General features: G+C 42.3%; 1 protein-coding gene across 6 annotated transcripts in view; it reads right to left on the bottom strand.

Annotated features, from left to right (window-relative positions):
• Positions 1–24,642, bottom strand: part of LOC102457221 (uncharacterized) — a 137,959-nt gene that overhangs the window by 30,019 nt on the left and 83,298 nt on the right. For 5 of the 6 annotated variants that reach the window (XM_075901164.1, XM_075901165.1, XM_025187914.2 and 2 more), the window contains 7 exons: positions 20,751–20,870; positions 19,361–19,447; positions 15,787–15,960; positions 10,265–10,413; positions 5,297–5,473; positions 4,146–4,569; positions 298–460 (listed from right to left, as the gene is read on the bottom strand). In XM_075901164.1, the coding sequence (XP_075757279.1) occupies positions 298–460; positions 4,146–4,569; positions 5,297–5,473; positions 10,265–10,413; positions 15,787–15,960; positions 19,361–19,447; positions 20,751–20,870 (1,294 nt within the window). The other variant, XM_025187918.2, reaches the window with a different exon arrangement.

The following is a 24,642-nucleotide window of genomic DNA, read 5'->3' as shown; positions in this document are numbered from 1 at the left end:
TCCTCAGCATCCCAAATAATTCTCCTCTCATTTTGGGGCTTCCGCCCTTCAAATATTAGTAAACTATGCCCTTGTCTTCTTCCCAAATCATCCTGGGGGGGTAGGAGGAGGGGCATACATGCACATAATCTTTCAGAGTTAAATGTATAGAAATTGGGCCATGCCATCCTAAAATCTCTCTCTAGACATTTACAGGTGAACCTATGTGATACTGTGGTAGCTGTAAATTCAAGCTGCACGCAGGCTTCGCCTTAGGCATTCCAAATATGTGTGCACCATTCATAGTCTTACACTTACTGAAAGTATGTGCAATTTTTTGATTTAACATAATGGGCCGATTCACTGAAGTTTCGTTGCCTGAAAATACTGTCGTGTCTTGAATGTGAAATTGGTCATAGATTCTAGACTCATCTATTTTTTTCTTATGTAGGCTACATGATGCCCAGATCGACTTGTGAATCTAAAAATACAAGAGCAACAAGATAAATTTAAGTCACAGTAATATTACCACAACGTCTCCATACAAACAGCTTCTTTAAATTGCTGTCTTTCTTACATTGGTAAACCCATCATTTGAAAAGACACAGCCAGAAAGAAACTGGCAAGCTCTATGGAAATATGAAATCATTCTGGCTGTGTCTAGACTGCATCCCTTTTCCGTAAAAGGGATGCAAATTAGACACATCGCAATTGCAAATGAAGCAGGGATTTAAATCTCCCCCGCTTCATTTGCATAAACATGGCTGCCGCTTTTTTCTGGCTCGGAGCTTTGCCGGAAAAAAGCGCCAGTCTAGACGGGGATCTTTCAGAAAATAAAGCCTTTTCCGAAAGATCCCTTATCCCTTTTTTTGAGAGGAATAAGGGATCTTTCGGAAAAGGCTTTATTTTCCAAAAGATCCCCGTCTAGACTGGTGCTTTTTTCCGGCACAGCTCCAAGCTGGAAAAAAGCGGCATCCATGTTTATGCAAATGAAGCGGGGGGGATTTAAATCTCCACTTCATTTGCAATTGCGATGTGTCTAATTTGCATCCCTTTTATGGAAAAGGGATGCAGTCTAGACACAGCCTCTGTGTGTGCCAGGGGATAGCTGCAAATAATCTGCACATGTGATAAGTGGCCATAATGTACTCTCCAATGGGAAGGTATGAACAGTATGGAGTTTTTGACGAATCCTCCCTTTAGCAGGAGACAGGCTCCAAATCTCCCATTTGACCCAGATATGCAGCTGAAGCTAGATGCTACCTAGACAAGCATGAGGTTCCCAGAGCAGTGTGTTACAGAGAAAAGCTATCCCCAAGTTCCACCTTTTACCTGGTGTGTACTGTGCTCTCTCGCTCTGCCCCACTCACCAACACCCGCCACAACACATCTCTTTTAGCTCACTTCCTACTATGTCACTAGAAAACACAACACCAGGCACCAAACTGGAGGCTGTAGGTCAAAAGTTGCATATGTTTCCAGGTTTGGGGGGGCCACTAAGACCAATGAAGCTAGCTCAGAATGGATGAGTTGTCACAGGTAACGGTAAGGCCCAGTGTTTCAGATCAAAGTACAGTGCCAACAATTCATGGGGAATATTCTCTGTGTCTCTGCTGGCTTGCTGGGAGCAGGAAATTCTGGGCATTTCACAGGAAAGTCTGTTCTCATCTTGTGAGCTTCTGGACATTGGCTCCAACCCAAATAGGCACAGTCAGATAAAGAGGAAGGACAAAGAAACCGGGCTTGATTGGCCCAAAGCTGCGTGCATAGTTTTCCTCAAGGAGGCAACAAGACTAGCAAGTGGAAGGAAAGCCTTCATATGTTATCAAGTGTGGCTTAGGCACAGACTATGTGGCAGTGTAGGGTGTCAAATCATAGGAAGTGTCTGAAGAGCATTACTACTGCTGTTGTTACTCAGCAGCAGGTTTAGTCCTCAACTGCTTTTCTCCAGCTATGAAGTTTAATTCCCACCTCTTCATTTCTGGAATATGTGGCATGTTAGGTCTCTTCCCCATTTATTGTAGATGCACTGGTGCTCTGATGGGCCCCTGAACAATGAATGCCACCAGGGCCAGATGAAAACATATTGAGACCCTAAGCTATATCATGTTTAAGAGGCCTGCTAGCCTCTAGAAAAAAGTGTATTATTCTATCAATGGAAATAGAAATAATAAAGTTTTATATTTGCATATATACCAATACATAGGGCAGGATGCAACTAAAAACAAGTACATTTTTTTCATTTAGAGGCCTCTCATAAACATAGGCTCTAAGCTGTAGTTTACTTAGCTTGTGCATAAATCTGGCACTGAATGCAGCACTGCTTTCTCTGAAGCAAATGTGTCACTTAGACAAAGAATTCTGGAGCAAACTAGGGAATTCAAGGCAACCCAAGCTGTGAGTTCACCAGCTCTGACTGAGGAAATGACAGAGACAACAGGTCGTGTAGGCTAAAAGATGCCATTAAGGATGTTAAGGGAGGTTGTGGCATCTCCGTCGCTGGAGATATTTAAGAGCAGGTTAGATAGACATTTATCAGAAATGATTAGACGGTGCTTGGTCCTGCCTTGAGGGCAGAGGACTGGACTTGATGATCTCTCGAGGTCCCTTCTAGTTCTTGTGTTCTATAATTCTATGTGTATGGGATGGGTGAATCTCATCTTTGGTAGATACGGTGATTTCCTGCCATAACTTTGGAAGAATTTATTGAATTCACTTCAAGTATTTTGGGGGTCTATTGTATTAAATGAAAAGTTTATGTATAGTTGTGGGCCAGAACTGTGTGAAACCTCAATCAGAGGGAGGCTTGACAGATGTGAGACCTGGGGTTCAAGGCACTATACTGACCAAAGTGCTACAAAAATGGACTTTTGGAACAGAAAATATTAAGAGATTTTGCAGCAGACTATCTGGAGGAAGGTGAATGCAAATTCCCCTTCTATAGTTATGCAAAAACTCAGCCTTTTGAAACTATGCCTTGAGGAGTGCATAGTCATTGTCTGCTGCTCTCCTGTTATGTGAGGCCAAGATCAAACATCCAAGCTATATAACAGAAAAACATAGTTGTTCTGCTGCTAAATCGGAGATGGCTATGAACTTGAAGCCACAGGGAAAACCCAGTTGTAGGTTTTGAAGGTCTGACGCTTTCCAAAGGCCCAGGCTGGAGTTGAGGTGACCTCTGGTAAGCTTTTTAGCATGCATATTGGTTATTTTATTGTTTTTAATACATTCTTTCTGTAATGCAGCCAGTTACACTGCTCTTAACTCTGGAAAGAAACAAAATCACAGCCACTGGCTGAAAATATCACAATGGCTACGTCTACAATGGCCCCTCTTCCGGAAGGGGCATGTAAATTTCACGAGTCGTCGTAGGGAAATCCGCGGGGGATTTAAACTTCAAAGTAAGAATAAGAGCCTCCAGAAAAGGGCACTTTTTCCGGAGGATCGGGGCCAGTCTAGATGCTCTTTTCCGGCTTTTTTAAAAGCCGGAAAAAAGCGGCGGACATTTTTATTTAAATGCCGCGGGGGATATTTAAATCCCCCGCGGATTTCCCTACGACGACTCGTGAAATTTACATGCCCCTTCCGGAAGAGGGGCCAGTGTAGACGTAGCCAATGTGGGCAGGGAATTGGGCAGCCTTTACAAAAATCCAGTCAAAAGAGGAAGAGATATGGGTCTCTTCCCAAAAAAGGTTATTGTTGAGGAGCTGGGTGCTTAGAGTGGGTGTTCTTGAGAGACCGGGAAGGAGTAAAGCAGGCGCAGTTACCCTGACCAGTGACAACATCTTCAGTTAATGTGCCTATGTATTTTGCCTATTCTCAACGTTTAAGAAACCAACTGTACACAACTGTCTGTGCAAGATGTGGGTGTACAACTGTCAGAGCAAAATGTGTGTGTAAAACTTCATAACCTATGTGTACAATGTGTGTGTAAAACTTCATAACCTATGTGAATGAATATTTACGGCAATCCCACTTGCAAACTGAGTAACTACACATGCAGTTAGGTGACCAGGTTCTTTCATGGAACACTTGCAAGTATAATTACTGGTATAGTACATGAAACACAGTTGCCCAATTGCCCTTCCTGTTATTTTTCTGGAACGTTTGCCCTTCCCACTCCAGCTAATGGATAAATGATGAAAAGCAGTCACTTTGATCCTCACCTTTTCTTGAGGAACAACATCCCAGTGAAAAGCTTTCATTCTTTTCGATGCTGGAGAGAGGTGGGAGGGCTGAGGGAAAGAAGGTGGTGGAGGTGGCATCCCTGCCTGAACTCTGGCAAGCAGAAGCGATGACGAATCTGGGGCTGCTTGTTCTGTGGGGGGAGTAGATTGGAGTGCTGAAGACACACTCAGTACAGCTGCTTCAGAAGCCACAGGGAGACAACGGGCCCCTTCTCTCTGCGTATTTGGAGAGAAGGTGAGTTTTTCATAGATAGCCACTGAGGTGGCTTCGCCAAAGCTTTCCTGCGGTTCCGGGCGATTCTTCCACAGCAGGCAATATCTGCTTATGAGCAATATCCATTCATTCTGGAGCTTGCTAACATCCCCTGCCCTGTTATTCTGGACAGTAAAGGGTATTCGAAACCTAAAATTTAAGAATGACATCTAGATAAACCCAAGACAGTGTAAATAACATGCTGACTAACACAACCACAAGTATTTCTGATTTAAGCAGAACGGTGCTAGACAGCTTTTCTTGTCAAAGAAGACTAGCGCTGCTGACTCTGACCTTTTCAGTCAGAGTTAATTGCTTAGGTTTCTAAAGTTACAGAGCTGAAGCTTTGCCATATATTGACTTTGTGGTGCAGTTTCCTCATAATTCATCTTCTCCTCATGGAGGAAGATGAGCAATCCCCTCAGTATTACCCTTGTGCTTACAAGCCGGTCAGAAACTATTTTCAATGTCTAAGCTACGGAAGGGTAAATCCCTCCCTGGCCTCTATAGGGATGACTGCATGGTCGTTACACAGGTTTAAATGTACGCATTTGACTCCATTCTATGGAAATTTGAGACCCACGTATGCAGCTCAAACAATGAGAATTCTTGTGGCATCTTAAAGACTAGCCAGCCTAATAAACTTGTTAGTCTTTAAGGTGCCACCAGACTCCTCTTTGTTTTTGCTGAAACAGACTAACATGTCTACCACTCTGAAATGTATACACCTCTGTTCCCCAATTATTTTTCCACATGGTTTCAACTGCCTGATTATCCCTGTTGCTGGATTCTACTTTTGGGCATCTACAGACATGGTTATTCAATCTTATTCTTAATTGCCCTGTTAAACCAATTATTAATTTCTAGTTATACTTACAAGTAATTGCATTCCTTGGTCTGGACTGAGAAAGTATCATATCCATTCTCTTTAACGACACTCACATTTCCATCTGACAAATTAATTGTCTTTGCTACTGGTTCTGCATTCTTGTTCTCTCCATTGTTGCCAATGCCATATAAACTCAGTTCTCCTTCACGTAGCTGCACCAAATATCTCAAGGACAAAAGAATAGCAATATCAGAACATTCTTCACATAAGCACTGTCAGCATTAGTCTTGGCTCTAAACAGAAGAAGATTCCTTTACTGAGAAGTGTTCATACTCCCATGACACCTTTCATTCAAGGATCTCAAAGCATCTCAGGAAGGCTTAATCTTAACACCAAACCCATAAAGTAGGTGTAGTCAATAGTCACCAGTGTAATGTCCTGACAGGAATCTCACTCTGTACAATGATGATAACCATTCAGTTATGTGTGTGAGTTCCCCTTGTGTGTTGCACTTCCTCTGCAGATAGCCAGCACAGTAGACTGTGAGAGAACTTCCAAAAACCACAAGATTAGATAAAGCAGGACAGCACCCAGCCAGGTTTACTGTCAAACAAAGCAAAGTCTCCAGTTCCCTGGTTCAGATGTTGACTGTTCTGCTAGAACATGAGTGCCGCCTGACAATGTACTCAGCTCATTTAGTCCTGGGACTCTCTACTGCCCCTTAGCCTGGACAAGGACACCCCCCTTAGGATACATTTTTATACATTGGTGCCAACACATTAAACATCACTCCTGATATATCAGGGTGACACCCTCAAAAGTGCATAGATACCACCCACTACTTTGTACATGGTAGTTCAATCAACACATCACTCTCCATCATGCGGTGATCTTAGACCCTAACCTGAACCTGGGTCAGTATTCATAGATTCATAGACTTTAAGGTCAGAAGGGACCATTATGATCATCTAGTCGCAATCTGGGACCAAGATGTCTTCTAACAAGGTGTTCTGCTGCCATCCCTCTGGTATGTATTTACGGCTCATGCCTTGTACCTCTTAGATATGAGTGTTTCTGCAATATGAGCTCTGTTCTTGCCAAGTTCTATGAGCAGGACCTGCCTCCGGCTCACAGCTTAACTTTGCTTTACACTAAACACTAAACACTTAACTTTGCTTGACCAATAGGCCTCAGATTAGCCCTGTGATATATGGGATTATCTTTTTGGCTCTCTTCTTACTACAGCAGGCTTTATGACCCCATCTAATATATGGGCAACTGAGGCAAAGGAGATGAATGACTTCCATGATATTACAAGGAACCAATGACAGATCCAGGAGTAAAACCCAGAAGTCTTGACTAACGGGACTACGAACAGTATACATCCCAGTATTTTTGTTACCCCATCTTCCCTACCCCCATCCCCAACTACTTATTTATCTTCTCTGCCTACTGTGTCTTGTCTATTAGATTGTGAAATCTTTGTGGCAAAGACTGTCATCTACTCTATATGGGTATGTCTACACTACCCTCCTAGTTCGAACTAGGAGGGTAATGTAGGCATACCGCACTTGCAAATGAAGCCCGGGATTTGAATTTCCCAGGCTTCATTTGCATAAGCGGGGAGCCGCCATTTTTAAAACCCCGCTGGTTCGAACCCCGTGCAGCGCGGCTACACGTGGCACGAACTACCGTTACTCCTCATTTCACGAGGAGTAACGGTAGTTCGAACTAGGAAGCCTAGTTCGAACTACCTAGTTCGTGCCCCGTGTAGCCGCGCTGCACGGGATTTGAACGAGCGGGGATTTAAAAATGGCGGCGCCCCACTTATGCAAATGAAGACTGGGAAATTCAAATCCCGGGCTTCATTTGCAAGTGCAGTATGCCTACATTACTCCGCTAGTTCAAACTAGCAGGGTAATGTAGACATACCCTATCTGAGAGAGTCTGTCTGTCTGTTCAAAAACTCCTCCTAAATGGTAAGAGCTCGTGTAATGCAAACAGGTGGAACCAAACCTGGGACTTCTGGAGCTTAGAGCATGAGCCTGTACTGCTTGAGGTAAAAGCCAGTGAACTCTCAGCTAAGGCTGTAGAACACACTCATTCTTATTCTCTGTAAGTGTCTAAGTGCCACTACATGGGACAGTGAACCACACCCAGTAGGTGTGTGGGTTACACTAGGATCGCCAAATTTGGTGTATAGCTTCCACTTATCATAGCTTAAAGCAAGATAAGGGTTTGGTTGTGCCAGGAAAATGGGATGTGCCTGGGATTGCTTCTCATAAAACCATACAGAAAAGACAGAATCACCAGGCTGGTGAAAGGGCCTGGCTGAATACATGACCGTTTCCCTCCCATCCCCCACCCCAACCAAATCTGGGATTGCCCCAGCTCTGAGTATCCCACCCCCAGGCGTCTTTTGGAGAAGGTGGGAGGGGTGCTGAAGCTCCCACCTCACCACCCCATTCTTATGGGGAAATTGCTGGCTGTTCTCTTCATCAGGGAGTGAAGAGACTGTGCACACACTGGCTGGAGAGTGCAGGGACACACTGGACCTACCCCAGTCAGAGGACATACACCCACCCGGGGCTGTGCCCGCTGAAGCAGCCATGAAGAGGCGCTTCTCACCTGGTCACAAGCTGATGTGGTGAGAGAGGCTGGGGGTTATCCTCTCTCCCAAGGGCAGCCTGCACAATGAACCTCTCATTCCCCAGGCTCACCCCAGTGCAATGATTTACATGAAGAAAAACAAACATAGAGTTAAGGACCCAAGCAATGATGGGTACATCTTCTAGTCTACTGTACTTTGGAATACAGCACCTAGCACAATGGGGTTTTGAGACACTTGGCCTCCAGGGACTACTGTAAGTTTTATACGACAACATAAGGCTCAAATTCTTCTGCTCTCAAGACTAGCCTTGGTTCTGACCCACCTCCCCGTTCCCTGACTGTCTCCTCTGCAATGTGGAGGAAGAGAAAATACCCGAGTGAATGCAAGTTATACTATATAGAAGGAGACATTAAAGGCAGAGAAGGCAGTATTGTCTCGTGGCTAGGGCATTGAACTGGGAGTCAGGAGACCTGGGATGTAAATTTAGCTCTGCCACATAATTGCTGTGTGTCCTTGGGAATGTTTCTTCACCTTTCTATGACTGTTTCTCTCTCACCCTCTCTTTTGTCTATTTAGATTGTTGCACTATCGACAGCCTCTGTCACAAGAAGACCATGATCTTGATTGCATCTTCTAGCCCCTACTTTAATAAAGGTCCTTCTCTAAGGCATTATTTTATTTCTTTATCACACTAACACTAATTTCAATGGTGCTCCCCCCCTCTACTTCTCCCCAAGGTGTGTCAGGTTGATTAAAGGATTATGAGGAATTACTCTAATAGATTTGGAGGTCAGACATGATCATCTAGTCTGACTCCTGCACATTGCAAGACACAGAACCCCACCCCCATTCCTGTAACAAACTCACAACCTCTGGCTGAGTTACTGAAGATTTAAAGATTGCAAGTTACAGAAAATTCAACCATTTAAATCTGCAAGTGACACATGCTGCAGAGTAAGGGAAAGAAAAATCCACAGTTTTTTCTGACAATCTGTCCCAGGGGAAAATGCTTTTCAAACTCCATTTAGACCTTGAGTATGTGGGCAAGACCCATTAGTAAGAGACCCGTGAAAGAATTCTCTGCAGTAACTCAGAACCTCCTCATCTTGTTTCTCATCACTAGCCATAGGAGCTTAATTTAAACAAGTTTAGTTACTATGGAGAAGAAAACATAAAACAAAATGTAAGTTACAGCTATGCCTACACACTGCGTCAAAGTGATAAGAATTGTTAAATGGAGCTGGCAATTATATTGATCACTTCTTCCTTTAAAACAGGGACTTATGGCTTAATAGGATCACTGGATGTCTCTGCCATTATTTACCGTGCTAAAAAGAAAGAGGATTAATATTATGTGGGAAGCAAGGAAGGTTTTGCCTTGCAAGATAAATAAAAGTCAATTTTTGTTTGTTAGTGAACCTGTTAAATATAGCATGATAGCAATTCCTAAGATGCTCCTGAGGATATTGTTTATAAGAAACACAGTAGTGACCTTTTAAAAAACAATTAAAATCATTTCCTGGGAATGCTGAAGTCTTCAAGATAATTGCTATGTGCAAATAATTACAATGTTAAATGTTTCCCTTTTTTGCATTATGAGAGGTCTCCATGGGCTCCTCCCCCCAAATCTTATGACACTGTGGGCACAGAACAAACTGAAGAGGCATTTTCAAGTCTTCACTGAGAGGTCCCTAGTTCAATAATGGTCAAGAGGTAACAAAAAAAGTCATTGTTACCAGCAGATGGCTGTTTAGTGGCCTGTGTTAAATGAATTGGAGGTTGCAGTCTAAATCCTAGCAGATAATTATTTATAGCTCTAAAGTCACCACTCCGTTTAGGGCAGTGGTTTGTCATTTCTGCAGGAAGGCCAAAAGGATGACAGAGAATGAATTACTGGTTGCAGAACAGTCATTTGTTCTGTGAGAGAAAACGTTGTCCTCTGGCAAAGAACTTATGGTACGTACTTACCTTCTTCAGCCGCTGTGACAGAAAATTTACTTACTTTCGTTAGTGGTTGAAAATGGAGTGGTTAGAAAGGTAAAAAAGAAAACCACGAAGGTGAAGGAGAAGGAAATTCTCCAGCTCATCTATTAAAGTCACTTTTTTTATTATGTATTATTATTACTATTAATTTTTATTGCAGTAGAATCTAGGAGCCACGGTCATGCATCTGATCTCCATTGTGCTAAGTGTTATTTCAAGCTTACTAATAACGCTTACCTTATGTGTTCTTCATTTCAGATGAACTGAGTCCCTGAATTAGTAAACTAGCATAACATTTCTTGAGCCACACATTAAAACTCTAGTTTTAGATCATTATCAGAGCCTGTGAAAAAGCCATTCACTCCCTTACTGCATTTGAGAGATGGCTGTAATTTCTATAAAAAGAAAATGATATTTCATACTTCACCCATTTAACGGATGCCAAACTGTCTTGCTGCAAATCCAGCAGTCCTTCATGTATCACATTGCATTTGGCAGGTCTTCCAGCCCAGGACTCTGCAGGTCGCCTATACAAATTACCCTGAGTAACTTTGTTCATCAGGTGTGATATCTGTATAATAAGTGACAGTCACTAGTGTACATTTTACATATCAGCATCCTTGCAGCCTATATTAATGGTTTGGTTTTTTTTTTAATTTGCCCATTAATAAAATAGTAGAAATTGTCATACGGAAATAAATCGGTGTAGGGAGACATCTAAAGGGGGAGATTAATTTCATCTTACATAAACTAAGTAGGTGATATAGCTCAATGCAAATTTGCTGGTATGCTGCTACCATGCTCACCATGTGTGAGCATGGTAAATCCTCCTCCTAAAAACGCTTACTGTCAAATGCAGATCTCTCTGTTACTGATCTCATATTGTTTCCTCACTAAATGTGCAATTAAAGTTTCTGCAAATCTCCAAGCATCCAGTCAAAACACAGATAACATTTGTCTGGTTCGGGATCTCATTCTGAACTCTAAACTTTGAGCAGCTTAATTGACAGCTTTGTGACCCATTTCAGTTACAAGCTCTCCAATTAGAGATACCACCCACCAAAAATACAACAACCCCCACCTCCACCATTTGAGAGCATTCAGAATCAGACCTGAACTCTGTAGCTGGCTCCATTTCTACATTTGGCTGAATTAGAACACTCATGTGCACTGTGAAAGTCCTAACTCGAACGTTGCAGCTGGCTTTATAGCCTCCCATATAGTGGTCTGAATCAAATCTTTGGACCTGAGCATCCCTGGGCTTATTGAGAGTTTGCATCCAGATACTTGAATTCATATCTATTTAGACACTGAGAAATTTGGTGATATTTAGGATTTCTCTGAACCTGAATCTCAGAGGGAAACTCTTGAGTTGCAAGCCTCCGTCCAAACCATAGAAGGATTCACATGAGTAGAACCCTGAGAGGATACAAAATTTCATATCTACATCCACGTGTAGCCGCAAAATTATGCTGCACATGGGATGCAGATACCCACAGATATAAAGTGGATATCTACAAATTTGCAGAGTTCTAGATACAAAATTTGTATTCACATACGCAGCTGTATCCATAAAAATGAGCCTCGACTAGCCACATCCACAGATGTGGATACCTATGGCTATAAAGCAGATATTCACAGATTTGCAGGGTTCTACACATGAGCCTTTGCAACATTAAATCGCTGAGTTACTGCAAGCTCCAATAACTCTATCCAAGTTGGTTTTCAATTATGCTGCATCCCCACTATTTTTAGCTATTGCTACTCACTGTATTTTCCTGAGGAAAGTCAAATGTCTGGGTCTTTCTGCAACCATATATTTTTTCGCATATAAAGAGGAAATAGCTGTCTGGAGAAGTTTAATCTTGAGTATAAGTTAAAATACAGGCAATGGGGAAAAAAGTGTGTTGGTTTGTTTAAATAAACTTAAAAAACAACAAATAGTCTGGTAGCACGTTAAAGACTAACAAAACAAGTAGATGGTATCATGAGCTTTCGTGGGCACAGCCCACTTCTTCAGATGACCAGAGCGTTGGATGTCCAGGACCAAAATAAAGAGGTGAGAAGGGAGGGCGGGTAGAAGAGGAAAAAAATGGGAGGAGGGAAACAAGAAGAGGCAGTGGGTAAAAAATATCAAGGGGAAAACCAGCTGAAATGTAACAGGAAAAACAAGTACCTAAGACTGTATAGTCAAAAGGGGCAGATAAGAATCATTAATTAGGAAATAACAAATAGTTTGGTAGCGCTTAAAGACTAACAAAATATGTAGATGGTATCATGAGATTCTACATAGACAAAGAACAATTGTTGCCTTCATTGTTTGGTAGGTTAAATAGTTTCCCAGCCCACTCACATTCCAACTGAAATTAGGGAAATGTTTACATCTTTGTGTTGCACCTCCGATCACAAGGCTTCTTTATGTTTCTTTAACACTAGAGTGAGTTATAGAAGAAGTCCTCAGGTCACATTTTGCTCTCATTTATGCAATGCTTCCCCTATACTAAGACCAACCATTTATAATGACTTTTGATTTGGATTAAGGAGGAGAACTGGAAGTGCTAATAAATAAGTACAATTATGACATTGTTGGCATCACGGAAACTTGATGGGATAATACACATGATTGGAATGTTTGTATAGAAGGGTACAGCTTGCTCAGGAAGAATAGACAGGGGGGAAAAGGGAGGAGGTGTTGCCTTATACATTAAAAATGAGCACACTTGGAATGAGGTGCAGGTGGGCATAGGAGACAGAAATATTGAGAGTCTCTGGGTTAGGCTAAAAGGGATTAAAAACAAAGGTGATGTCATGCTAGGAGTCTACTACAGGCCACCTACCCAGGTGGAAGAAGTGGATGAGGCTTTTTTTAAACAACTAACAAAATCATCCAAAGCCCAAGATTTGGTGGTGATGGGGGACTTCAACTATCCAGACATATGTTGGGAAAATAACACTGCGGGGCACAGACTATCCAATAAGTTCTTGGACTGCATTGGAGACAACTTTTTATTTCAGAAGTTTGAAAAAGCTACCAGGGAGAAAGCTGTTTTAGATTTGATCCTAACAAATAGGGAGGAACTGGTTGAGAATCTGAAAGTGGAAGACAGCTTGGGTGAAAGTGATCATGAAATCATAGAGTTCACAACTCTAAGGAAGGGTAGAAGGGAGAACAGTAAAATAGAGACAATGGATTTTAGTAAGGTAGATTTTGGTAAGCTCAGAGAGCTGATAGGTAAGGTCCCATGGGAATCGAGACTGAGAGGAAAAACAATTGAGGAGAGTTGGCAGTTTTTCAAAGGGACACTGTTAAGGGCCCAAAAGTAAGCTATTCCGATGTATTGGAAAGACAGAAAATATGGCAAAAGACCGCCTTAGCTTAACCACGAGATCATGAATGATCTAAAAATAAAAAAGGAGCCATATAAAAAATTGAAAGTAGGACAAATTACAAAGGATGAATATAGGCAAATAGCACAGGAATGCAGGGGCAAGATTAGAAAGGCAAAGGCACTGAATGAGTTCAAACTAGCTACAGGAATAAAGGGAAACAAGAACACATTTTATAAATTCATTAGAAGCAAGAGGAAGACCAAGGAGAGGGTAGGCCCACTGGTCAGTGAAGAGGGAGAAACAGTGACAGGAAACTTGGAAATGGCAGAGATGCTCAATGACTTCTTCATTTCGATCTTTACCGAGACGTCTGTAGGAATGCCTAACATAATGAATGCTAGGGGAAAGGGGGTAATTTTAGAAGGTAAAATAAAAAAAGAACAAGGTAAAAATCACCTACAAAAGTTAGATGCTTGCAAGTCACCAGGGCCTGATGAAATGCATCCTAGAATACTCAAGAAGCTGATAGAGGAGGTATCTGGGCCTCTAGCTATCATCTTTGGAAAATCATGGGAGACAGGAGAGATTCCAGAGGACTGGAAAAGGGCAAATATAGTGCCCATCTATAAAAAGGGAAATAAGAACAACCCAGGAAACTACAGACCGGTTAGTTTAACTTCTGTGTCAGGGAAGATACTGGAGCAAGTAATTAAGGAAATCATCTGTAAACACTTGGAAAGTGGCAATGTGATAGGAAACAGCCAGCATGGATTTGTAAAGAACAAATCATGTCAAACCAATCTGATAGCTTTCTTTAATAGGATAACGAGTCTTGTGGATAAGGGAGAAGCAGTGGATGTGGTATACCTAGACTTTAGGCATTTGATACGGTCTCGCATGATATTCTTATCAATAAACTAGGGAAATACAACTTAGATGGGGATACTATAAGGTGGGTGCATAACTGGCTGGATAACCATACTCAGAGAGTAGTTATTAATGGTTCACAATCCTGCTGGAAGGTATAACAAGTGCGGTTCCGCAGGGGTCTGTTTTGAGACCGGCTCTGTTCAATATCTTCATCAACAATTTAGATATTGGTATAGAAAGTACACTTATTAAGTTTGCAGATGATACCACGCTGGGAGGGATTGTGACTAATCTGGAGGACAGGGTCATAATTCAAAATGACCTGGACAAATTGGAGAAATGGTCTGAGATAAATAGGATGAAGCTTAATAAAGACAAATGCAAAGTGCTCCACTTAGAAAGGAACAATCAATTTCACACATACAGAATGGGAAGCGACGGTCTGGGAAGGAGTACGGCAGAAAGGGATCTAGGGGTTATAGTGAACCACAAGTTAAATATGAGTCAGCAGTATGATGCTGTTGCAGAGAAAGCAAACATGATTCTGGGATGTATTAACAGGTGTGTTGTGAGCAAGACACGAGAAGTCATTCTTCCGCTCTACTCTGCATTGGTTAGGCCTCAATTGGAGTATTGTGTCCAGTTCTGGGCACCGCATTTCAAGAAAGATGTGAAAAAATTGGAGAGGGTCCAGAGAAGAGCAACCAGAATGATTAATGGTCTAGAGAACATGACCTATGAGGGAAGGCTGAAGGAATTGGGTTTGTTTAGTTTAGAAAAGAGAAGATTGAGGGGGGACATGATAGCAGTTTTCAGATATCTAAAAGGGTGTCATAAGGAGGAAGGAGAAAACTTGTTCATCTTGGCCTCTGAGGATAGAACAAGAAGCAATGGGCTTAAACTGCAGCATGGGAGATTTAGGTTGGACATTAGGGAAAAGTTCCTAACTGTCAGGGTGGTCAAACACTGGAATAAATTGCCCAGGGAGGTTGTGGAATCCTCATCTTTGGAGATATTTAAGAGTAGGTTAGATAAATTTCTATCAGGGATGGTCTAGACAGCATTTGGTCCTGCCTTGAGGGCAGAGGACTGGACTTGATGACCTCTCGAGGTCCCTTCCAGTCCTACTATTCTATGCTTCTAACAAAATAGAGAAATAAGAGATGTGGCATCTCCCTGGTAGAGCATAGTGTGTCTTCTTGCTAGCACGCTGCAAAAACAAAATGGCACTAGCACCTTAGTAATTTAAAGAGGCAGCATGCAAAAACAACATATGTAACAGTTACATGACTATGTCACATGCCACTGAGTTGAAGATGGCTGACCGAGTGTGACTAAGAACAAAAGTGCACTGCTTACTAAAGCTCATGATACCATTTACATGTTTTGTTAGTCTATAAAGTGCTACAAGACCATTTGTTGTTTTAAGTTTCTCCTGTACAGACTAACTTGGCTACCCCCTGAAGCTTAAGGGAAAGTGTCATTCCTTAACTTAGTGGGAAACTATCTACTAATGAGTTCTCATCATGAGGAACTCTAATGGGCTGCCTTATAGGTCTATGGCAAAATAAAAGCATTTTAGGCAAAAATCTGCCCTGCACTTGCATTGAAGTGTAAATCAGGTGAAAGTCTGTTTAAAAAATATATTAATGCTATATCCACCTCTCCATGTGCACCACAAATAGCACATCTTAATATGAAATTGATGATAATAAATGATAGTTATTACAACCGATTAACCTACTTTTCTTTTATCTTCAAGAGACGTTGCTTCTAGTTCATAATCCGCACGCCCATGAAATGTGATGCTGAAGCGCCTCCCTTCATTGTCTTCACAGGATTTAACTTGTGAAAATGGGAACTGTTTCTTGATGATCCCTTTCTCAATGTTAAAAATGGTCTCTGTGTTAAAATCAATCTGGAAGAGAAAGACCTTTCTCATTTGATTTCACCTCTTCCCTTCCTTAACAAGGAATGGCCAATCACCGATATTAATATGTGAAATATTTTGGTTCCTGGCTAAAGGGCCAAGTGAGATAATGTATCTGTTCTGCTGATAATTAGAATTAAAAAAACCAAACATTTGCTTATCCAACTACTGTACAGTACTTACGGTAGTTACCAAAGAAATATATATGTATTGTATCTGACTTTTCCTTATCTCTTTGATAAATACACATCAATTCATCATTCTGAAGCATCGTTTTCTTTGAAAATTTCCACATACCTTGTCTAAGCCACTGCAAGAGCTTGTTCTACAGCAGCAGCATAGGCTACTGCAATGTTATGCTGACTGGAGCTTTAAACACTGGGCAAAGAACAAGCTGATGCTTCTAGCCCCATATCAAAGTTGATTGGTAATCACTGTTCAAGTGGCCATTCTTTAGCAATGGAGGGGAGCAATAATAGATCGACGTACATTTTAACAAACAACATCAAACATTTTTCACCATGAAACTCCATGTCTTTTTCCTCAGGGTGGGAAGGAACCCTCTGGAAATACATGACTAGACTATGAAAATGAAGAGCAAAAACTATGTCAGGTAGTCAGTCAGTCTCTCTCTCTGTCTCTCTCGCTGTCTCTCTCTGTCTGTCCCTCCCCTCCTCCCCTTCAACAGCAAAGCTGTTGGTCAGCATATTGCTGAGAACGTGTAGTAATAATTTTACAATAAGTCTTGTTGGTTAAGTTTTAGTTATTAAGAGGCATTTACATCTTCTCTCTCTTTGAAGTGTTTCTGATTTGAATACCATATGGCTGTGTCTACACTGGGCCACTTATTCCGGAAAATCAGCCTCTTTTCCGGAATAAGCTGCGAGCTGTCTACACTGGCCCTTGAATTTCTGGAAAAGCAACGATGCTCTACTGTACAATATCAGCCGCTATTCTGGAAAAACTATTCTGCTCCCACTTGGGCATAAGTCCTTATTCTGGAACACTATTCCGGAAAAGGACCAGTGTAGACAGCCCAGTAGTCTTTTCCGGAAAAAAAGCCCTGATCGCAAAAATGGCGATTGGGGCTCTTTTCCGGAAAAGCGCGTCTACATTGGCCACAGACGCTCTTCTGGAAAAAGGGCTTTTCCGGAAAAGCAGCCTCCCAGTGTAGACGCTCCTTTTCCGGAAAAACTGAAAACGGAATAGTATTCCGTTTTATGCATTTCCGGAAATTCATGCCAGTGTGGAGACAGCCTATATGTGTACTCATTTAAAACCAAAATCTTCGTAGTTAAATAAACTTGTTTTATTCTTTAATCAGAACTAACCCAGTGCTTTATTTAAATTGAATCGCTTGGTAACTCCAATTAAAGTAGCAAACTGTTATACTTTGACCCTTTACAAGGAACAATGGACGTCTAATATCAGAATGTCCGTGGATGGGTTGCATTGGGCTTAATGCACATTTTGGGTAAAATGTACGACCAAATATGTGTTGAGGGTTCCCTGAAAGCAATAACCAAAGCTGCTAGTAGCCAAAGTTGGCTGGTGTGTTGCTGGACCAGAACTGCAGCTATACATGGACACTCAGGCGTGACCAGCATTCTATCTAGCTGTTTGTGGAAACTACAACAGCCAAGCATTGCGAGGTACCCCAGGTTAAAGAGCAGGTGGTGACAGACTCTCACTGATTTGGATCGTGGAATGTGATACAATACAGGCAGTCCCCGACTTACGTCGGATCCGCACTTACGAACGGGGCTTTCTCGCCCCGGAGCTCACAGGCAGCGGTCAGCCACCTCGAGCTCCGGGGCGAGAAAAGCTGCTCCCGGTGCCCCTGGTCTGCTGGGGACCATCTCCAGCAGACCAAGGGCATCGGGAGCAAACCCCAGCTGCTCTGCCCCAGACGTCCCCAAGTCAGCTGTTGCTGAAACTGACCAGCGCTGACTACAGGAAGCCCGAGGCACAGTTGCTCTGCCCTGGGCTTCCTGGAATCAGCTGCTGATCAGTTTCAGCAGCAGCTGACTTGGGGTTCTTAAGTTGAATCTGTAAGTAAGTCAGAACTGGCGGTCAGTTTCAGCAGCGGCTGAATCTGGACGCCAGTTCCAACTTACATACAGATTCAACTTAAGAACAAACCTACAGTCCCTATCTTGTACGTAACCCGGGGACTGCCTGTATTTACATTAAAACACCAGCACTGCAGGGAAGATGCTGCCTATGCTGAAGGGAGGGTTCTACCCGAGGTGGTAGCTAGTCAATGTGAAAATTCTCTGGGGTTAGGTTGGTTTGACTGTGTTGCTCAGTGGTATGAATTTTTCCTACCCAAGAGACATAATTACAACTAACGTAATTTCCTAGTGTAGATGGGGCCTCAGAGCAGCATTGGGTGGGTTTCTCCCATCACTGTATTTAATCCATCCCCTCCCAGAGACAATGGCTAGGATGAGAGATGAATCCTCCTGCTGCTGTAGTGTTTTAATATAGACATAGCCTAGGTTGTTATCCTTCCTGCACAGGAATAGAGTGTAGTTAAAGTAGAATAATTTGTGTGCGGACAAGCCCTATTATTCTGACTAGGCTTACTTCATCCCAAGACATATTGTGCAAATCCCTTCTGAGCCCACAAGGCTTTGCTGGTACAATGAGGCATGAATAAGAGCTTTGTCTGTTTACACCAGACAAGGGCTTGGCCCAGTCAAGGACCAAAGAGGGAAAAAGCCATATAGTTCGCTGTGTTGCAGGGTGCAAAGCTGTTGCAAACTAAGTTGATCAGTAAATCTGATTCATGATTTCAAAATATCTGAATGTTTTAGACACTAAATAGCTAAATTTTAAACTAATGGTCCATAGATCAGAACAGTGGGCATTGGTTTTCAATAACGCATAAAGGATTTTCAATAGGACTTGGGCTCCTAAGTCCTGCGGGCATATTTGAAAATCTCTCCCTTAGTTCTAAAGTGCACAGGTAGGATTTATAGCTCATTGCTAAAGAGATGTGCTGTCAAAGAAAATTTAAAGGGGTATAATCACTCTTTACGTGCCAACTTATAAATGAAGAACGGTGTGCAAAGGGAACCTTTCGCAATCAGATATCTTTGTCAAGGAGCACAATAGCTAGAGATGAAAGATGTTTTAGATCTTCAAGTCCATCCTATAGCCTACAGGTTATAATTCTCCAACAGAGGATGAATCAGATATTAATTGCATAGAACTTTTGGTCTAAAAGGCAGAGAATTAGTTTAATATTTCAAACATCTCCACTGGATTTTAATTCAGGCAATATATTGGACTTTGGAGTGTATTAAACCCACATTTTCATTTATGCAAAATATAGTGTGTGCAGTATTTCTGCAGAGGCAGGAGTTTGTATTCATGAAGTTACCTGCAAAATCCGTTTCTGCCACCTATATCGTTTGTATTTGTAGACACTGAAGTTGAACTGTGAACCAGTCAGCCAGTCCTGTGAATCCTGGAAAACATTATTGATATTAACTAAAACCTTACATTCTTTCAATGCACGTTAATGTGAAAATCATGAAGACTCTCCAGATAAGTCCCCCTCTGCATAGTATGTCACTTGTGCCAGAGGCTTTGTCAGGACCTTTGCACTGGGAAGAATTATACCACCATAAGGGCTAAATCTTCACATGTGCCAAGCATCCACAAATCCTAATGAAGTGACAAGAGCTAAACATCATATCACGAGAGGCAGAAGAAGTGAGCAAGGGAGGGAAAGAAACGGAATTGAGAACAGGTCATAAAGTGGAAAGGGAGACCACAGAATTCTACTAAATGCATTTAAAACCACATAAATGTGTAGCCAGCCTCTTAATCAAACTAGCAAACAAAAGGGGCATCAACCTTCATAGGAGGACAAATTCATCATCAGACCACTGAACAGGATGAAGTAGAACTACTAGAGCAGTGTTTCTCAAACTGTGCTCCGCGGAGCCCCAGGGCTCAACGAGACATCTCCAGTGGCTCCGTGAGGTTGACAAACTGGAAACATCGATAGGTACAACACATACAATCAGTGGACCACTAAGTCTCTGCATAAATTTTTACGCATGTAAAGGGCTCCAGAGCCCAAAAAGTTTGAGTACCGCTGTACTAGAGAAATAGCATTTGCCACCGCCCACTGATGCTGGGGTGCACAATTTACCACCTGGCCTGTAAACTTAGCTATTGCCCTTTCACATGTACAGCAACTGATTTTACTCTGTATTTGTGCTCCAAAGGGGTGAGGCTATAGCTGTGTACATTTTGATTTACCTCTTAGTTTAATTATCACAGACTATAGAACTGTGGGCAGTACCAAAGAAACCACTTATTATGAGTTATTTCTAGAACACATAATCTAGATAAATATCCTGTTAGAGATAATATAGTATAATAGAGGGGGATTTCCTCTGCAACACAAACTTCTCCTTTGTACTAGCTCACATCAACGCAACCTCTTTAGTGCTATAAAATTAAGGAGATGCATTAGCCCAGCCTGAAATTTTTGCTACAGTCATCCTTACAGCTCTTATCTCGTATCTTTACAGCTATAAAGTCTAAAACGGGAGTTTCTATAGTGGTTATACCCCTCTCAAAGACCCCCCCTACTGAGGGAATCCCCAGAAAGTAGACCCATTGCATTTGCTATGCACTTCCAGAATGGCACAAAGCAGCTGGAATGGAGCCAAGATCTGGCCCAGCATATATGAGTGTTAGACATAAAAACAGTTTGAAATTATTGCAGAATATATTTTAAAAGTGAGAGGTCTTACCATTGGGAACACCAAATTCATTGCTTCCTTTTCTGCATGTGCCAAATCCAAAGCTTCTTCAATGTTCAGTTCTTTGTTTTTCACCATGTTCATAATTTTCAGGATTTTTTCCTGGCTTAGCTAGAACACAAACCAATCAGAAATACTTTTAAGAAGTGAGTCTCACTGAGCTAGGAAGGCTGTAACTGTTACACCTACAATATCTGCCATGAAATTTCAATTTCATTCATATTTTGTTTTATTAACAATATGGCTGATGAATATAAGCTCTTATTGACGCAAAGTGTGAGCCAAAAAGATATCAAATATACAAGAGTGTGTACAATTTCAGAATACAAGGTTGGTAGTATCTGGTGCTGAAATTGTTGGGAGGAATTTTTTTTTAAACTTAGAAAAATTAGCAGGAGACTATTCATTTTATATGCATGCCTGTGTCTTAGAATATTGCATATTAACTAACAGTGTGAAAGCAAATCAGTATCATCAGAAATTTGTGGGGAGAATGGGGAGGAAAAAGTTTGAATTGTATATCACCAGGTCTAACTGTCACTGAAACTTGTCAAAATATGTTAACCTCAAAGCACTATGCTTATTTCAGTTGTATATAAACACAAGGGATATGTCTACACTGGTGTGATCTTGCACCACAAGATCGCACAAGTTATTCCTGAAAATAATCAGCGTAACAGCATTGCACAAGAGGGTTTTTCTTGTACAAGAAGGGGCAGTGTAGACAGCTCCTTCTTGCGCAAGAGCCTCTTCCACAAAAATAGCAGCTCATTAGGTATGCAAATGAGGCTCGGCGATATTCCACGCTTAGCCTTATTTGCATAGCTCTGACTCAAGATCGCGCCAGTGTAGACATAGCCCTAGTGACATTGTTAGTAAGTCTAAACAACAATGCTTTTAAATTAGGCTAAAATCCAGAGAGTTTTTTGGCCTCGGTCGTCTGGGCGGCCGAGAAACACTCTGGCACCCAGATTAAGCCTACTGCACTCTGAGGAGGAGAAGTACGTGTGTCCAGTTCCACTGTCCCATATACGGACTAGCTAATCTATTATTCCTTCCTCAGATCTTCTGGTAAATTCTGCCTGTATTTCCCATAGCTCTGCGGGCTTATAGGACCGTGTGGTCTTTTGGGTTCGGCCCCTTTTCTTTTTCTTATCAATTTTAATCTCGTGATTTTTACTTGATTCGGCCAAGAGGTGGCCGGATCCTTCATTCTGAGTGGCACCGTTTCCCCCGTCAAGATCTGGGCTGCGCTGACCAGAGCTACTGGGCTGGCAGATCTCCTCCTGACTGAGTCTCCATTCTCATCTGATATTTTAAAGGTGACAACTGGTCTCATTTGAACTGGGGTTGCTTTCCTTTCGTTAGGTGAATAGGAAACTGATTCTCCGTCAGAGGAATTCCAGATGTCTCCGTCCCAATCATCTGGATCTAACCACAGAGCAGTTTTTACTTTGGCTCTATTAATGCTTCGTGGCTTAGCTTCTAACCTCTCTCTACGTGCAATCTCTTCTTTTTCTAACATTGGGAGGAGCCGCCCCTGTAGGTGCTCCATGTCTTTACTTAATGTCCGCACCCAGGTATCTAAGTTTTGACATTGTTTCCTCAGTTCTGCCTTCTCCTTTTTAACCCTTATTAGCTCAGTTTTCCTTTAACAGCCAGATGCAAGGGCCTTTCCCTTTTCCCTTTTTGATCTTACAAGTGGCTCGCCAGTTACAAGACTGTTCCCAGATCTCCTTTGATTGTCCCCAATTTTTTTCTAACATCTCTTTGTCCCATTTAAGGTTACCCCATCCCTCTCGTGCAAACTCTTTCTCTATACAGCTAAAATCCATGTCAATCGTGACTGGCTTCATGCTGCTGTATTTGAACCAATAGCACAATCCTGCCGACTACGCCAATTCTGTCAGCCGACTCTCAGGGCAGTGTGTGTGTGTGTGTTACACCCAAGTCTTCAACTGCTGAGATGCAAGGTCCCGTCGCAGCGGGCAGCATAGGAGGCTGAAGGGCACCCCAAGAAGTTTAACGTCCGTGTCTTTACCGCTAGGACCGGGATCTTGTCACGGAGGGCAGCCAACAGGCTGACAGACGCACCAGAGTTTATAGGAAGAGCTTATTACATCTCAGATTTCAACTGCTAGGATACAGGATCCCTTCGCAGTGGGCAGCCTAAGGAAGACTGAGAGATGCCCCAATGGATCTGTCCTCTGGAAGTGACACGATCCAAAATGCCCAAGCTCTCCCTATACCTGTCCCTTATTACCGGCTGAAGTTCTTTTAAATTGTGCTTGGTTCTGTTACAGCAACTTAAGGAGTCAGGTTAAAGCTTAAACAGTTACAGGTTTATTAAACAAGCTTATAAATCATATGGTTACAATGGCTATTACTCTATTTCTTAACTGCTAGAAAATACAGATCTTATGGTTACATAGGAAAAAGGAAGATAGAAAATAATAGCACCAAGTGACAGCTTAATCTTTAAAGAGCTCTATTCTATGCATGCACTAAAACAAAAGGACACATACAGGTACAATTTTTACCCCCTTCTGCGTCGCTCAGTCCCAGCGTGTCAGGCCAGGATCGGTCCCTCAATTCCTCAGAAAGACGAAAATACTAGGTGGGCGTCCCCGTGGATCTCGGGAAGTCAATCACCTAACCCGACCAGCAGATAGATGGTAGATTGACGCTCAAAGTGAGTGTGCTGCTGGACCCATTTTTATACCCAGGGGGTCACGTATTTCTCTTTCTTATCTGTGATGTCAAATGGTGCTGGTCTGTCTTTTGTGATGCCAGTTCTTACAAGGGAGTTGTGAACTTAATTTACACTTGTAAGAGAGATAACTAAATTGGGAGTACTGGGCATTCTTTTCTCAGTGGGAGATTCCTCTCCCAGGGACAACTGTGTGTGATCGTATCAATATAGGTGCCAGCCAGGGCAGTTCTCGCAGCCTCGAGGTCAGCTTATTGCCTTAATCATTCTTTCTCATATCTATGTTTTCAGCTTACCAAGGGTCAGATGAGCCAGCATATCCTGGTCTCGCATCGAAGCTTCAAAGGCTATGCTGATTTTTTATGCTTCTTCTCTTCCTATTCCAAACTGCCGTTACTCCTCGTTTCACTAGGAAGCCTAGTCCGAACTACCTAGTCCGTGCCACGTGTAGCCGCACGGCATGGAGTCCGCACTAGCGGACATTTAAAAATGGTGGCGCCCAGCGAGATGCAAATGAAGCCCAGGAAATTCAAATCCTGGGCTTCATTTGCAACTCCGGTTGCCTACATTACCACCCTAGTTCAAACTAGGGTGGTAGTGTAGACATACCCTATCAGAGACAGCCAGGATGGGAAGCAGGAGCCAGTGCCCATGAGGAACTGGCTTAAAAACCGGCAGGTTAATTGTTGTGTCCTGGTTTTACCTTAGGGCTAAGATTTTCCAAGTGATCTCTTCCCTGGGTTTCTTACCATTACTTGGGTGGTGGTAGCGGATTTTTTATCCCCAAAATCTAGGTTTTTAAGATTTTGGGGGGAAGTTTTATACCAAAGCCTGGAAATATAAGGTTTTTGGGGTACTTTTGCAGGACCCCACTTCTGCATTCATCGTGCAAAAGTGGGGAAGCAGTCTTGACAGGTTTTTTTGGAAAAAGATATGCAAATTGTGTTTTCCAATTTGCGTATCTTTTTCTGGGTTTTTTTTCGGAAGAGGCTTTTCCAAAATTTGGCCCATCTACACGGGGCCAAATTTCAGCAAACCCTCCTCTTTCGGAACATCCCTTATTCCTCTCACCGAGAGGAATACAGGGATGCTGAAGGAATGCACCTGCTTTTTTGAAAACTGCATCCCTGGATGCAGCAGAGTTGGAAAACTCTGCAGTCTAGACATAGCCAC

This window comes from Pelodiscus sinensis, chromosome 18 (genome assembly GCF_049634645.1).
Source record: "Pelodiscus sinensis isolate JC-2024 chromosome 18, ASM4963464v1, whole genome shotgun sequence".
NCBI classification, from domain to species: Eukaryota; Metazoa; Chordata; order Testudines; family Trionychidae; genus Pelodiscus; species Pelodiscus sinensis.
This window is presented reverse-complemented; position numbering and strand designations above follow the sequence as displayed.